The sequence below is a fragment of the Melospiza georgiana genome, chromosome 2, assembly GCF_028018845.1.
Source record: "Melospiza georgiana isolate bMelGeo1 chromosome 2, bMelGeo1.pri, whole genome shotgun sequence".
In the NCBI taxonomy this organism is placed as follows: Eukaryota; Metazoa; Chordata; class Aves; order Passeriformes; family Passerellidae; genus Melospiza; species Melospiza georgiana.
The window spans coordinates 77446445-77463780 of NC_080431.1; the positions used below are offsets into that span (position 1 = coordinate 77446445).

At 39.2% G+C, this 17336-nt stretch overlaps 1 protein-coding gene across 1 annotated transcript in view; it reads left to right on the forward strand.

Moving 5' to 3' along the window:
* RSF1 (remodeling and spacing factor 1) overlaps nucleotides 1-13815 on the forward strand; it is a 60683-nt gene extending 46868 nt beyond the window's left edge. The window contains exons 10-16 of the mRNA XM_058018938.1: nucleotides 1382-1436; nucleotides 2722-2828; nucleotides 5782-5849; nucleotides 6923-7130; nucleotides 8830-9053; nucleotides 10989-11180; nucleotides 12872-13815. Of these exons, the coding sequence (XP_057874921.1) occupies nucleotides 1382-1436; nucleotides 2722-2828; nucleotides 5782-5849; nucleotides 6923-7130; nucleotides 8830-9053; nucleotides 10989-11180; nucleotides 12872-13446 (1429 nt within the window). The 3' untranslated portion in view covers nucleotides 13447-13815. The remainder of the gene's footprint in view (nucleotides 1-1381; nucleotides 1437-2721; nucleotides 2829-5781; nucleotides 5850-6922; nucleotides 7131-8829; nucleotides 9054-10988; nucleotides 11181-12871) is intronic.
* Nucleotides 13816-17336: the final 3521 nt, after the last annotated feature.

Genomic DNA, 17336 nt, shown 5'->3' on the forward strand with positions numbered 1-17336 from the left:
GACAGGCTAATATGAGCACTCACTGTAACTTCAATAGTCTGATTTTTTAACTTCAGTTAAAAAATCCAGAGTCCTTCCAGACACCAGTAAATGCCACCAACTTTCATTGTGCTCTTAATGTCTTTAAATTGCCCCTTGTTTTCCTGGAAAAAAGCTACTAGCTAGGGACCTGTGGTGATGGGAGTTTGGTTACGCATCCTAGTCTGCACTAGTACCTGGCTGTTCTTCCTCAGAGACTGTTCTTTGGAAGTTCTGTTCAGCAGCATGAAGATCAGCATGAAGTGCTGCTTGTGAAGTGTTAGAAAACCCATCTCTAGTTAGACTGGCAGATACAACAGGACTTAGAGAAGACTTGTGTCCTTCAGGAGCCTGAGTTGTCCCTGAGGCAGTTCATATGATGCAGAATGTCTGTGTTGAAGAAAGTTAAATCTAAACTGAATTTTGCTTCTGTAGATTTAATCCTGTAACACGCTGTTGACAAGGAGGACAGCCTGCTTCTCCTTAGAAGAGAGTCCTGTATTTGAGTACTTCTCTGTCTCCCATCTTTGGTCAAGTGTTCTCTACACTGATCCATCCTGTTTTTTCAGCCCTTCTCTATAGGGTGTGTCTGCTGCCCTCCAGTAGCTCCCACTGGCTGGCTCTGAACTCTTCAGCTGGATCACATGGTTCTTGGAGATTGTGTGGTGCCCAGATGGCTCTAAGTGCTCCAGCCAGGTGTGAACAGGACTGACTGCCATGGCAGGTGTCCTTCAAGGTGTCCTGTCAGCTGTTGTCCTATTTGCACATCTATCATCATAGTTCTTTGAGCAGCGGTTTGATTCTGCTGATCTATGCTCAGGCTGTTCTTCTCTGGCAAAGAATTGCTCTGTAGGTAGTTACTTGTCCCCTGGTGTTTCTAGAGTTGGTTCTTCTGCTTGGGTCTAATATCTGGCATTTATCCATTTTGGATTGCATCCTATGTTTACATATTTTTTCCAGTTCAGTATGGTTCTGAATTCCCATTTTATCTTTCATCACCTTCACAATTGGTGGTAGTTACAGATCTGACAACATAATCTTCATCACAGCATTAATATTTTTCAGTCGGTTTTTTACTTGCTTTTTATACCCCAAATTCAATAATTTCTGTGGTGCCTGCCCACAGTCTTCAAGTACTGTTGATTGTCAGAACATATTCGCAAATCTCTTACATTATACACGCAGAAAAATGTAATCACATGAGAATTAGCATATAATCCAAATTTTCAGTAATTTTTCACTTGGAACATCCTCTTGGGATGCTTCTGCCTAGTAAGAACTTCAAATGGTGCTAATTATAGCTTTATTTTAGATATCTGCAGACTTTCTGTAAGCTTATTTTTATTTTCTTTCTCTCCTCAAGAAAAGAGCGATTGGTGTACGTGGGTATCAGTATTGAGAACATCATTCCACCTCAGGTAAGCTAGTGTGTCTCTGTGGTATTATTGCTTTATTTTCCAAACTTGTCATCTCTCAGTGCTGTGGCAGAGGTGCTAGTAGCATCTTGGAAAGAAAAATCAATCTATATAGAGATCAGAAATAATTCTAGACTCTTCATTTTAGACTGAATATAGTAGAGAAACCAAGGGAACTTTATGGTGTTTATCAGAGCCACTGATGCCACCCAGAGTCCTCTCCCAGTGAGGGATTGCAGGACTGCCTCCCTGCCCATTACAGTTGGATTTTGAGTTGAGTGCTCAATATTCAGTAGTTTGTAAAGGTGGGAAGCAGTTATTTAGCTCTGGTGTTTGCTGTGCAGTTACCTAGGTCTAAGCTAATTGTCATGGCTTTCCTTTGGAACTGATGGAAACAAGTGTTTCTGGCTTGTGATTCAGAGGGAATGTGTAGTGTCTCTAGGCCACACAGCATTTGCATTCAATGAGTGGATAAGGTCACGTGATTAAGAACTGTAAACATTCAGCATTTCATTACCAGATGCTTTTGTATGGTTTCCCTTGAGAAAAGAGGAAAAATGCTTTGATTCACATGAAGAACAGCCTCTTCTCACTTAAATACACTAAAGCAAGTCTCTTGAAGTGTTAGCCAAATGCTTTCATCTGGAATTATATAATCTGTTCTTTGCAGTTCAAAATGGAACTTTTGTTCGTTTTAAACATTGACTTTCCACTCTGCCTGGCTGTAACAAGGCCAGCTTCTTCTCCCTGTCTTTGAATAACAGAAAAACAATTTCAGATTTTACAAACTTGCCAAAGAATCTATGGCTGAAAGCAGATATTTGAAAAATACAGCCTCGGGGCAGATTATTTTGCTTTAAAATTAATAATTTGCCAACAGTGTAATAAAACTAATCTGCATTAAACTTATTGAAACTTCACTGTGTAAAGGTATCCCTGTGCTCAGTATGTAGAGGTGGTGGCCACAGTTTGTTCAGCTGCCACATTCACTAGTCCTAGGAGTATCACCCGAGGCATGATCTCAGCATTGCAGCATAAAGACAATGATCCAATAGCCTGAACCCTTATAAAGTCTGTGTTTGGAAAGTTATGTAGCCTGAAAGGGCAAAATGTGGAAATTCACCTGAACTGCTGTAGTAGGTCACTATATTACAAGTTAAAATGTCATGGGTTGGACATATGAGCTTTCTAGACAGAAGGAATAATCTGTATTACAAATTCAGTTATAATGAGTATGAAGGGAGGGAGGAGATAATGCTCTTTTGACACTTCTGTCTTATCTGAACAGGAGCCAGAAATACCTGAAGGTCAGGAAGAAAAGAAGAAAGATTCCAAAAAGCCCAAATCGAAACTTGAAAGGAGATCTACCAGAACCCGAAAGTGCATAAGCTACAGGTCAGCAGTTTGTTAAAATATCTTGTACAGCAAAAGTCATACTGTTGTTTCCTTTCTGAATCATCCCACCACTCCTCATGTAAACTTCTACATTTAACAGAGAAGCCCAACTAAAGTGTCTTTGTTCTTTCCTCTGAATACGAGTTATGCTCAGTGGTTGTGAGAGCATAAGGTGATATAGTGAAGGGTGATGCGTTAAAAAAATGAAAATGTATATGGTGTTTTGTTCAGGAGTACTGGAGAAGGTTTTGATACTACTGCAGTTTCTGGAGTGAGTTAAAGCAGGTGAATTAAACCTTTCCTTTCTCTAGCACGGGAGACTTCTGCTTGTGTCTCAAAAGGCCTTCAATTCCTTGCTCTCTTCCCCCTCCCCACCTTAGACCATCCTTACAAGAAAGGGTTATGAAACTTACAATGTAATTATCATACAGTGCGTCTAAAAATGAAACTCTTTAGAGAAATATGTAACTCTTTAGAGAAATTTTGACCAAAATGCAATTAGTAAATGAAAGTGCCAAGATTCAGCATTCTGAAAATAGGATAGGTCACTAAGGTTTTCAAAATGCAGCATGATTTTAATTACAGCTTTTGTTCTCAGTGTATTACCAAGTTGTTTTTATAAACTGCTTTCTAAATAATACCTTGTGACACTCTGTATCATCTTCAGTCCACCAGGCAGGTAAAATGCCCTTGGGATTAGAAAATGATGTGGTTGCCTGAGAGATTGTGGTGGTTTGTCCTAGATGCATTAGGAATATTAAAAAAAAACCCCTCTATCTTTCCAGCAGTAGCTCTTTGTGAACTTTTATTATCAAAAACTAACATTCCAATACTAGAATAACAAACTTTCCAACAATAACCATCATTGGATTTATAGTCAACCTGGTTTGGCTGCTGAGGAGAGGCATGGCATTTGCATAGGCTGAGTTTTCCAGCCTGGTCAGAGCACTCTGTCTGACTTTGCTTAGCTGTTGGATTTTGGTAACTTTTTGAATGAACAGGAAAAGTCACACTAATGAAAATGCCATTGCTGCTTTGGGAAATCAAGCATTCCTGTATGGAATGTTGTGCTACAGGCAAGACTACACAGATCTGCTGTTATGTTAATGCCAGCTCAGGCAGCATCTGACCAGGAGCAAAAAACCCCTTGCCTGTAGGGTGTGTGTGGCACAACTTCAGCAGGACTCATGTTGTGCAATGACAGTAAATTTTTATTGAATGTAATGTTCCAGAAAAATCAGTCTTCTGATAAAAAGTGATAACATTTCTTACAGACCACATCATACACATAAGTTTGAGCTGGTGAAAATATTACACATATCAGTGTGTCAAATTTACATATCTGCAGTGAAGTTCCACTGGTGTCACTGAAAGCTGTGACAGCAGAGGAAAATAAATGCTTAAAGTCTTATTCCACTGGGAAAGAGATCTGTATTGTGGAGCATCCTGGTTCTCTAAGGAATCTGTAATCCCTTTGTATCACTCTTCTGTTGAGTCCTCTAATGAACAAGTTAGCAATAACCTGCATCATGAATCAAGCAGCAGCAGAAGAAATTATGTTCCGTTACACCTAATGGACAAGCAGCTGTCAGCTCACCCTTGTCTGAGCTCAGATTATTTGTTAGCAGTGGTTTGAAAGCATTAAGTGATTTCTCACATTTTAAAGAGGATTTTTTTTAGCTATTTGGAGGGAAAACAGTGTTTGAGTAATGTGGAACTAATCTAATTGATGGAATAATTTCAGAGTTATTTCCTTGCTGGGTAAAGCAGCCTTGAGAGTGGCATGCAATTGTTCCTAAGGAATATAAAGATATCAGAAGTCCATCACCTTATTTTTAAAGGAGAAAGTGTTTTATGCTTACTATTGGAATACAGAGTAAAGTAAAAAATACATTTTTTTCTTGTACTGCCAGAGGTTTCTATGGAGGACCAAGGTAAATATAACTGTAATCTTTCTTTCATGACTGAGAAGTGGAATCTTTAATGAACATATTGTCCAGTTGTTAGTTGTCTGTATCTGAAAAAAATACAACAAATACCTTTTAAAAAATGAGAAGAAGAATTTGCATCTAAATAAAAAATCTTTTCTATATAGTTAATAAAATTTGTACTTTTGCATGTTGGAGCTCAAAGCATCTATTTTTATGAACAGGTAACAATCCTTTTTTATGGAATTTGAATTCATAACTGAAGAAACAAACTGAGGTCATCTGTGTTGAAAGGATTGGATCTTTTTTCCTCAGTTTGCACTTCTCTTTAAATGAGCTATTCAGGGTGCCAAGGTTTATGCAGTTTTATAAAAGCTGTTGCAGGACAAGCAGATTCAAAGACTGCTTTTGTTTGTCTATTCAGTTATGTAACATTGCATTACAACTTACTTACGTAGATTTATGAGGAACTTTGTGTTTTATTTTATCTGTTCAGCTTAGAATGTTGCAGATCCACAAAGTATCATGAGCTTTAAGAGTAGAAAGCAGCTATGTGCAATCAGTTCTGAAGGAAAATGTGGACAGAAAAAAAGAGTTGTACATTGAGTTTAATAAATGATTCTCAGGCTGTTTTGAAGGTTGGTAGAGCTAATGTAATTAATAAAAATTGTGGGAAAATGGTGAATACTTTGTATGAAAATGCTATTGAAACCATTTTAAAGAATTTTCAGATTATATTTGTTTAAATTCAGAGGCCTATTGTGTAAAATGGGAGGGGATTTCTGTTCATGTAACTCAGTAGTAAGACAGACAATGGTAAATAATCCTCAGGCAAGTAGAAGTAAGAAACACAATTTTGATAATAAAATAGCCATTTAAAAAAAAATCTGCCCCATTATTTCAGTTAAATATATATATCCAGCCCACTCTATGCAGTGTAATTTCTTCAGATTTTTGAGGTATGTTTTTGTAACGCTTTAATTAAGGTTCACTTCAAAGTGGTAAATGGAAGCTGTTATTTTTAGGTTTGATGAATTTGATGAGGCAATTGATGAGGCAATTGAAGATGATATCAAGGAGGCTGATGGAGGAGGTATGTTTCTTATGTTACTTGTTTTGCACTGCAGTGGGGATGGAGATGGAGAGCAAATTAATTTTGATATGAGAAGCAATAAATATAACTCTCTCCCTTTAAACTCTGTAGTTTGCCAGGGGTATTTTTTTACTGCTGTATTTTGGAGTGGCCATCCCATGCTGCCAAAAGATGTAAGAAAATTAGTAAAAGTTGATAGTTAAATCTAGCCTGTGCAGGATTTTATATATGTAATGAATAAGTTTTGGATTTGAGATTGAAATGGCAGCAGTGCTATTGACATTTGTGCCCTGTAAAAAGAGGACTCACAAATTGGTCTGCAGTTGGACACCCTAAAAGTCTGGGTGTAGGAAATTGTCTTAATATTCATTCAGCTCTATTAGCACTTGTTATCTGAACACCATAAAAAGTGAAATTCTGTTCTTTGTTGCCATTAAGGCAACATGGGACCAAACCAGAGATCTTCAGCACTATCTGAGAGGGATGGAGGTGGATTTGTGCTTCTGCATCACCTTAACTTGCCTGAAGAAAACAGCCATGAAACATTGTCCCTCAGCTATTTGGCCTGTGGCATCGCCAGACACTCACCGGTTTCAGAAGCTCGTGGATGTAGGCAGACAATCTGAAAATCTGTGGGTGTTTAAAACAAGGTTCATTACAGTAAACATAACTAAATCTCAACACTAAAACTCCTCTTCAAAAACCCCACTTCTTGGCCAAATCACAACTCAAACCCTTCATCTCCTAAGAAGGATATTCAGCATTATGAAAAATGTGTATTTTCTGATAATTTCCCTCTCAAAAGGCACTGGCATGGTAATAGTGTGGTTTGGGGTTGAGTATTAGAATGCAGACACTTAACCATGACCTTCTGCACGCGCCTCAGTATTTCCAAGTGACCGCAGCTGGGCTGTGTATGTCAGAGCAAGACTCTGGACGTAGTCTTGCTTGACAAGAAAATACTCTGCTTGACAGAAAATAAACTGAAGGTAGGCACGTGCAAGAAAGATCTGTAGAAAGTTAAACAAGAAAATAAACTTGTTATTGTTTCCCCTTTCTCTTACTGAATTCAGGCATTGGCAGAGGCAAAGACATGTCAAATATCACAGGTCACCGTGGGAAAGACATTTCCACAATCCTTGAGGAAGAAAGGAAGGAGAACAAGCGACCACAAAGGGCTGCTGCAGCGCGACGCAAGAAACGACGGCGACTAAATGACTTGGATAGTGACAGTAACATGGATGAAGAAGAGAGTGAGGATGAATTCAAGATCAGTGATGGGTAGGTCTGCAATTTAACTTCCACCACAAGTCACTGACTTCTGCAGGCTTCTGTGACTCTGGACTGCCCCTGAAATGACCATCAGGAGCATGTTCCCAGTGCTGGAATGGCACTGTACATTGCCAGTTAAAGTCAGAGAATGCTAGAATGGTTTGGGTTGAAAGGGACCTTAAAGATCACCCAGTTCCAAACCCCCTACCATGGACGACTCCTGGCCTAAGGAACATTGTACTGGAAAAACTGCATTCTGGATCCATGTGCTGACATCATCCAATCTGTATTTTAAGCCTAATACATGCTGTAAACCAGACTGTGATGTTTGAGGCCTTACTACAGGCTTCTGTTGGTGAAGCAGCTAGGTGGGCTCAGTTCTCTGGCTGATGTGACTGTCAAGCAGAAATCTGTAACAAAAATGTAGCTAAAATGAGACTGGTTGTTCCCTTTTTAAAATTAGAGTTGAAAATTCCTATTTTGTAGGATTTTTTTGGCCTGGTCGTTATTTAGAAAATGGAAGAGGAAAATTTTCATTATTTAGAGCATACAAAACCTGTCAGGCAGATTCTGAAATTAGTTCTTGATTGCTGCTCTGTAGGAGGTAGATTTTGAAAACAGTCAAAGAAATGGCTTATACTGTAAAAAACAAATGCATGTCATTGCTCTGGCTGACTGAAACTCACTTTCCACAGAATTTCTCCTCATTCAGTCTGGGCAATTACTGATGTTAAAAAAACTGATAATTTTAGATTAACTTTATGCCTTAATGAAGCAACATAATAAAGCAGGCATGAGGTTGTAGGCTCTTTACCAGCAACTTCTAAAGCTTTACACCAATCATTGAGTCAATTTACTAAGTGTATGGAAAATCTATACAAGATAAATGCAAATTTTGAGCTTTGTTTTTCACCTGTGACTATGCTAAGGACATTTCATTGGCACCCTGAATAATTGAGCTACACATGCTGGAAATTTCCAATCAATGAGTGTAGCTTGTGGAAATGTCACAGAATTAATAGTGCATTGATCTGTTGAAGTGTGCTCATGCATTTTCAACTCCATCCTCTGTTTAGGGCCTTCTGGATCTTACACTGGAATTTAGATTTAGCTGGCAGCCAAATGCAAGTGACTGTGTACCTTCAGTGTTCGATGGTTTTTAAAAAAGCCTGACTCACTGGAAATTATGGGAATGTTACGAGCTTATAAGGTTGTGAGGTGCATGTTTTGCATTAGAGCCATAGTTTTGTATAAAGACACAATATTCTAATTCTCAGAAATTGTGTGGGACAGTTCTGGGTTTGTAAAAGGGAAGGTCACCTTTGCTAGAACATTGTTGGTGGTTTTTTCCCTCCACAGTTACTGCTGTGCAGACATTACATTGCAATGAACAATATGAACACTCTAGAATCTGTCCTGTGTTAATGCCACCTGCAGTGTTGGTTTGACAGAGTGTTTATATCCACCTGCTGTTGTAGTGTGCTGTGTAATGTCATGCACTATAGCACCATGTCCCAAATACACAGCTGAAACCTCATGTCAGTGATGGCAGCTTGCTCTCTCTGGGTCTTTGCTCCTCATTATAAGATTTTTGCTTTTTTTGTTTTGTGTAAAATGGTACTTATCATTTGCTTGTAAAATACAAGTACTAGTTCAATCCTTTGGTTGTAACACCTAGCTCTGTTGTCTGGGGTTTTCCTTTGAACAGATCTCAGGATGAGTTTGTTATATCAGAAGAAAATCTGGATGAAAGTGAAGATGACCCACCATCAAACGAGGACAGTGACTCCGAGTTCTGCGCCCGCATATCCAGGCGACACCTCTCCAGGCCTATGAGGCAAAGCAGGCGGTTACGAAGGAAAACAGTCAAGAAAAAATACTCTGAAGATGATGAAGATGAAGAGTCTGAGGACAATTCAAGCAGAGAGTCTGGTGAGTACAAGCAATCTTTGATATTTTAAATACTCTGTTCTGAAGAGAGAGAGAGAGAAGGGCAGTCTGAGTTTCTGTCACGACTGACTAGCTTGTTTGCTTGCTTTGGTCAAGTCAGATGTCATCTCTGCTATGAAACAGTTTGCTACTTGTTCTGCTGTCAGTATTTTTCAGGAAACTGATATTGAGCACTAGGTTCTTGGCATTTCTAGGAAATGATGTATTTAAATAAATGCTTGTGCTATGATTCTAGAGGCCACCATTGTGGATAGTTGCAGCTACCTCTACTACCTCTCGTGTTTGGCACAGGATTATAGGAAAGAGGATGGAGACAAAAGTGTGCTTCTTTATAGCTAGTAGAAGACCTTCTGAACACAGCTATGAAAAAGATTCAGAAAGAAACATTTTCTGTCACTTTTATGGAAGAAAACTTCAGTTGTATGGCATTTTGTGTTTTCTGGGAGGCTTGAAAGCAAAGAATAACACCTTGATTCTCTGTCTCCTAAAATTATCCTTAAAGTCTTTAGTAACTTGCATCACAAGAGAACCTAATAATTCATGTTATTCTACTTGTCCTTCAACTACTTCATTTTCTGTTGGCATGGGTTGAAGTGTGAGAATAGTACCTGTGCACTACATAAACTCTTCATGATCAGCATCTTTCTCTGAAGATTGTCCTCCTTGTTTCTGCTTCATTTGAGACACAGACTAGAAAGTGCCATATGCATAAGCACTCATTTTTTCTCACTCTTATAGTGAATTTAAGGTTCTAACTATACTGGAGTGTTAACTTACTGCAGTGTGTGTTATGTTACCAGTGTTTTATCTGTCTGTCTAGATTATGGATGGTGGACATGTTGGAGTAAATTGGTTTGGAATACTGATTTCCAAAAGAAAGGTTCATACATGGACAGATGAAAACAAATATAGGAGTGATTATAGTGAATGTTATCTCCTTGTCCTCAATGCATCATTGCACTGATCATAAGCTCTTATCAATAAAGATACTGACAGAAGTCTAAAGAGATTGCTTATTTGTTCTGTAATGCTCAAGAACAACTGGTGGACACATGTGTGATAAAAATCAACTGATTCCTTTATCATTCCATATATATCTAAAGTATAATGTGAACTGCATGTTTCTCTTTCTCTCCTACCCTCATTATTGTCCATCAAGATCTTGCTTTAACCCTGTTTTCAGCTAAGAAAATCAGGTGCCCTGCAAGAGGTTTTATTTTCAGTCTCCAGAGATGGAATTTCTTTCTGAAGCTGGTTGTTCTTGCTGACTTGCTCTGTTTCTTTGTCTAATATTTTAGGAAGTAAAGAGGATGCCACTTTGTTCTGTGGCTCATGTCAATCTCTAACTTAGAAATAGTGTGTGACTTTTACAGAAATGTATCTTGGGATAATGGTTCTGGCATAGCTCAGTGAAAAGCAGATGAAGTTGATTTGAGGCTATTTTCAACTGATGTAAATAAATTTAATTTTTGAAGACTCTAGCTGCAGTAGACTGATGCAGGAAGAACTGTGATTGGTGGTAAGTTTCTTCTGTATGGTTTCTGTTTTAAGCAAACCCACGATTGAGTGAAACTGTTTTTTGTTGTTAACTTATATAACTCTGATTTTGGAGTTTCCTCTTGTCAGTCATTTTTCATCTACCTGTTCTTAAAAGTCTTCTAATAGAGTACGCATTATTTAAATTTTAAAAGCAGAACAGACTCTCTGGAGGCACTGGTAATGTGTGCCATCAGCTCCACTAACCAGTAAGGTTGTTTCCACTGTCAGGAGTTGTAGAGACGTCTTTGACACCAGTAGAGATGGAGCAACAAAAACACCATAAGGAAACTATCTGAATTAGGAAACTTACCTAATTTTTTTATGTGATGCAGTTTTGCTTTGATGGACTAATGCACATCACTGTTTTGTTCCATACAGAGAGTGGTGATTACACAGATTACAGTGATGATGATTACCTGGAAACTAGGAGGAGAAGATCAAGAAGGAATCAGAAGAGACAAGTCAATTATAAGGAAGATTCAGAAAGTGATGGCTCACAGAAAAGTGTCCGATATGGGAAGGAGTTGAGAAGAGTTCATAAACGCAGGCTCTCCACTTCAGATAGTGAAGGTAAAATAAACAGTCCGACACTTCCAGGAGCATGTGTATGTCAGCATCAGCACAAAGGGAAAGTTATGTAATTCCAAGATTTCAGAGAATTGTCTTTCTAGAGTTCTTTGATGTTTCTCAGAAACTCTCCTTCTGAAACCCACTGGTATTTTATGATGCACTGAGTCACTTCTCAAATTTATCATTGCCCCTCATTCTGACTTCCAAGTCTGAATTTTCTGCCTGACACAGAGTGTTGGGATTCGAAAATTGGCAGTAATACAGCTGTTTCAGCATTTTTTTGTTAAGACGTTACAAAGCTGCATCCCACCAGCCTCAAAAGATTCTCTTATGTAAGAGGAAGGGCATTGCCACTGGTGCCCTGACTGTGTTTGTGCTGGTGGTTCAGACCCGTTCCATCTCCTGTTTAAGGAGCTGTACCAAGTGCAGAGGAAGCCTCTCTCACTAATGTCAGGCACACCATGAGTGGTTGGTGTGCTTTGTGATTTATAATTAATTAGCTTTTACAAAATCAGCCACAGACTTTGGCTGTTTTGGATTGTGGGGGCCTGGATTATCAGACCTTCGCTCTGGCTTTCCAAATGCTGAGCGGTGCAAGTTGCGATGGATACCAGGCTTCCTCAGAAAATGAGCTGTCCTTGGCTCCCTGAGTGCCTCAGTTTTGGAAGGGCTCTCCTGAGATTACAGAGTGGTAGAGTATCTTCTAGGTGAAGGGAAACAAGTATGTGATGCAAGTCTGTAGTGTCTCAAAAACATGATCTTCAATGCAGCCTGTTCTCAGGCTCTGTGGTGGCTTTTTTTTACAGCACTAGTGGCTTTAAACATTCTCTGATTCACGTTGTCTTTTCTTCATGAAGTCCCACTTCCTCAGGTATTTTAAGTATTGGCTTTCTGTATATTAAAATCAGCACCATTTGGCACCTTTCCAGCACTGTCACACAGTTCCCACAGTATATCATAAAACACAACAGTGTTACTGGAATTGTAATTACTTTAAAAATAGAGGAAAACCGACAGTCTAAATCAACTTGAACCTACATTAAATAATACGCTTTAAAATGAAAATTCCCATGATTTCTAATGGGAATCACAAAGAGACAAGAAATTATATTTGCCATTTGATTTTTCAGTTTCCATCTTTTTTCACCACAGCCACCAAAGATGAGTGTAAAGGCTGTCAGGGTGTGGGCAGTATTCCAATATGCCAAAACACCAAGCCTCCCATTAAGAGAAGAAATTGTATATAATTTGGAGGTGGCAGGGGTATAGTACAGCTTTGTGTATGTGTGTGTGTGTAGATATGTGAATTTTATGATAGAGCAGCCATTATTTGGGTTCTGAGTTCCTGTCAGGGTACAAATAAAGTGCATACAATGAGATGAGGGGTGCGGTTCTGTGTCATTCCCAGCATGGAGTTACCAGTTTTAGGGAAGAGCATACCTACCTACTTCCAAAGCCTCTGGTACTTCTCAGATTGGAAACAGAATATCCATAAATGATTAATACTTGCTACGTTAAAAGTTAATTTAAAAATTATAAAGAATGCCAGCCTTTTGGCTTGGTTGGGGAACCTGGGGAAGGAGACAGAAATGTGTGTGCTCAGAGAGCTGTCTTGTTGGTGAGTGTGAAAGATGAACAATAAATGTTGCACTGAGATTTGCTAATGGCTCTAAGTCTGCTGCTTCTTCCAGAGAGTTACACATCTAAAAACTCTGAAGATGATGAATCCACAAAGGAGTCCAAGCGATTGATTCGAAAACGTCGGCGAAGTACAGATGACTATTCCGAGGAAGAAGTAGAGGATGAAGAGGAAGAAGGGAAGCCTGTCCGCAAACGCCTGAATCGAATTGAGACCGACGAGGAAGATGCGTGCGAGAACGCCAACGACGACGCAGAAACCCCCGCTCCCACAGAGAAGCTGCCAGCAGCACAAGCCCCCCCAGACAACCCCAAGAAGCACTGCTACCGGATAGAGAGCGATGACGAAGATGACTTTGATAATGTAGGGAAAGTAGAGAGCCCTTTGGACTACAGCCTGGTGGACTTGCCTTCCACCAACGGACAGAGCCCAGGGAAAACCATTGAGAACTTGATTGGCAAGCCAGGCGAGAAGACCCAGGCCCCCAAGGACAGCACAGCCAGCGCCAGCCTGGCGCCCAACGGGACAGGCAGTGGGCAGGAAGCGGTAGGGCCGGAGGAAGATGAAGATGAACTTTTGAGAGTGACTGACCTTGTTGATTACGTCTGTAACAGTGAACAGTTATAAGACTTCCATTTTTGTGCTAATTTATTCCACGGTAGCTCATACCAGCGGGCCAGTTATTAAAAGTTGTTTTATTTTTCCTAGAAAATTCTCCACTACAGTATCACTTTCTAGAAGCAAGAATTTCACCAGTCCTGCAGTCTTTCTGTGAAGTGACCAGTTTTAAACTTTGAAGATGAATTGCTGTAAATTCCCTCTCTTACCCCACCCCTTCTTCTTCCAAGTCCATGGTCCTGGGTAATTTCACTCACAAAAACCTTATAACAACAAGAGATTTGTATATTTTTGACTTTATATTTCCTGAGTGCATACAAATTTGTGGAAATGGGTGGCCTAAGAAAGCATTCCAAATCAGTCAGGGCCCAAACCGGAACTGGGGTGGGTTTGGCTCAGGGGGTGGGGGGACGGGAGGGGGGTGGTGCAGAAGCACTTGTGCTTTAGCTTTTTCATATGAAATATATATTATATTTAAATGTTCACAACTTAGATTACAACTTAACAGACAGTTAAAAGCAAAATTAATGTCTGTACTGTCGCATTTTGTGAGTTGTAGGTTAACATACCATAGCTCATTTTAGTAATCACCTTCATGGAAGCAGTTTGATTTTAATACTGGAGGCAAACAGAATTATTAGAGGCCAAGAAGGTACCATAAACAAGAACTCTGCTATTCATTATGACTTGCAGACTTTCCTAATAAACATCCTTTAAAATGTTTGTACAGTGAAGTGTACTGTAATGAAGTTTTTGACAGTCGAAACACTTTAGCCATGAATTTCTAAAGTGATCTCATGCACAGTTCATCAGATGGCCTTCAATGCACAGTGTCTAGAGGGAGGACGTTTTGATGTCAAGTAAGTCTGTAAGCACTGCAGACTTTTACAGACAAAAGAACCCTGCAGTCGCTGCCCGGCCACGTGAGTTTCATAACCAGTTGGAGTATTCTGAACAAAATGTGTTTGTACAAACGGCATTGACCACAGAATGACAGTGCATAAGAGGATGGAGGGATTTTCAAATAAACCATGACTGGTCCATTCATGCCCTTAATATCTACTTCAAATTGAAGTAAACAAATGGAACAGTTTTCCTTTTGGAGGTTTCCTGTTTGGGGTTTGTGTGTGTTTTTGTTTTGATTTTGATTATTTGCCTGGATGTATTAGCAGGTTTTGAATGTAGTTGTTGGCCTTTGGCCATTAGAATTTTCTTAAAATACATTTTAATAACTACCATGTGACCAACTGATTTCAAGAAGGCAGAGTTTCTGAGAGAAAACGCTTGACTCCAAGACATCTCATCAACTTTTCAGCAGGCATGAAGTGATATGTGCTTTTATTCAAGGGGAAAAGAAAAAGACATTGGAAGAATAAAAACCCCACCAAATCAACATGGGGCACATCAAGAGCATTCAGTTTTCTCTGTACTCTGATTAAGATGTAGGCTGTAGCATTTGTACATGTTATAGGACACAGGCAGCTCAAACAGATCTGCCAAACGTTGAAATCCAAAAAGGTCACATCTGTTAATCCTTTTGCTCTGAGATTTGGATTTTTGACTGGTGTTTATGTCCATTGCCGGCAATGGATGCACCAAACCTGCTGCTGCCACTAAGGAGTGAGTTCTCCTTTCCTGCCCCACCTGATTCCCTTCCATTATATTGTATTTACTAGTTAATCATTAAGCACTTCTGTTTTCTTGTACTAAAACCAGCATTAGGCCTTTACTAAATACCTCTCTAGAAAACCTGGATCCAAATTTTACCTACCTTCTGGCCTTTAAAATCTTGGTTTTGTTTCCCCACCTCTTTCTCCCTGAGGTCTGTCAGAACCACTCTGTGACTTTTACCCCTTTGGATTCTAGCAGTGCACATATCATGCTATAAAACTAGGATCAGAAAGATGCAAAAAGATGGAACTTGCTCATTATCTGCTGTGCTAAGCAGGCTTGTGATTAAAAACAAAGAGAAATCACTCTCTACATGACAATTTAATTTCATCAAAGATTAAATGTTTTCCTACCTTACTGATGTTAACAATTAACAATTAAATTATTAAAATGGGGTGGTGAAGAGCCACATAAGCTTAGAATGAGTTCTTAAAAGCATATGTAGCATTTTAAGCTACTCTAGTGCTTTTCTCTGCCTAGGTGATGCATAAATGCAGTACTTCTAATGTACTTGTGTGTTAGAACAAGTGAGAAAATAAGGCTTCCACTTGTCCGTGATAGTAGTTGCTGAGCATTTTAAATTCTTTTAATTCTTGCAATGCAAACTGATTCACATCCATCAACTCTGTGGAATCTATAGTTCCTCATTTGTTTTGCCAGTGCCATGTTTTCATATGCTGCCTGATAGAGCCTTTTATTATCTGATCAAACATTCTTGCTTGTAGAGTCAACTCCAAATGCTGAATACTTAGTTGGGAGGTACTTGTGTGTGTAAGAAAATTCAAAAGAGTTACAATTCTGGACATACCAATCATGAGAAAAATTATATAAAAGCAGGAAAGACCAGGAAGCAAAATAGGAGCACTGAAGCTTGCATCAGAAGTGTCATGTTTTAAAAATTGCCAGTTGTTAAATTGTACTTTCTATAGGTCTCTTCTTAAAGCAGCTTTTCTGTCTTCTAAGAAGTCGCCCTTCGTACCTGAGATGGCTTCATCCCATAGGATCTAGAGTTCCTCCTCAGATCAGTGGGAATGGTGTGCAAGGAAAAACTGCAAAAAATGCTCTGGAAAGTATTACCATTTTAAATCTTGGTATTTTTGTCATTTTTAAGGCTTCCTGCTTGGTGGAAAATGTATCATCTCCTATTTGGGAAGATGGCGTTTTCTGACAAGAGGCCAGCTATCACAGAGGGTTCATACCATTACAGTATGTACATGTGATTCCAGAGTGAAAATGTCGTCCTGGTGTCCTTACAGTCTTGTGCCCTTCTGTGTGCAGTGTGAAATCAGGAGTTGGTTGTCTTTGAACAGTGATCTTCAGGTGTAGGTTTGGGCTTAAAGCTCAAACTGTATGGGAAATGGGAAACGGGCCAGGGATTGTTTTTAATGAGACCAAGCAGCTACTGGCTGAACATGCTGAGCATTTCTTCAGCAAACTCTTGTTTATTCTACACTGATTATCACTAACAGCTTTGTCTTTTTTACCAGCAATCTCTTTTGTATATAACTGACTGGGAGGACAGCTGGTTTCTATGTGTAGTCTAAGTAGCACTGCTGGGAAGAACATATAGATCCAAGTGGAAGAGTGGATTTTTTTTGCCACCAGGATAAATTCTGGCTATTTGCTTCCCTGTGTAGGGTTTCTATGACTCAGTGACAAAAAGCACACAAGCAGGGCCACTGCAGTAATGAATGGGGTGTGTTAATCTAAGCAGTAGGGGGATAGAATTAACAAATGGGTTGGTTTCACCACAGTTGCTGTCTTCTGGTTGTTGATTCTGATAAACCTGAGCATATTGTTGCTATAAGATGGAAAGTGGCATCATATTTAACAACACTTAGTTAGCAAAGTCAGTGCTGAACAATTGACTCTTTGATACTTTCATTTTGTACATGCTGAATTACATTTTAAAATCACTGCATCTTCCTGACTATTTTTTTGAATTAACAGATTGATCTGGTCTAGCAGCACTTAGGAGAAACAAGAGATGCTTTTTTTCTTCAAAGCTCATTTTTGAAGTGTCACCTTCAAAATTTTGTTGTATTAAGTGTCTCGGTTACTCTCCATATTATGGGAGCTAATGACTTAGTTGGACTTGTTTTCTGTTCACTTCTGTTTGCTAATTGCTGTGTCTGAACTTTTGTTGAGAGACCTTACCTTGAGAAGCTCAAGGGGCAAAAGATGTATGTTCACAAAAGAAAAATTGTATGGTAGTGGTACACCTGTTC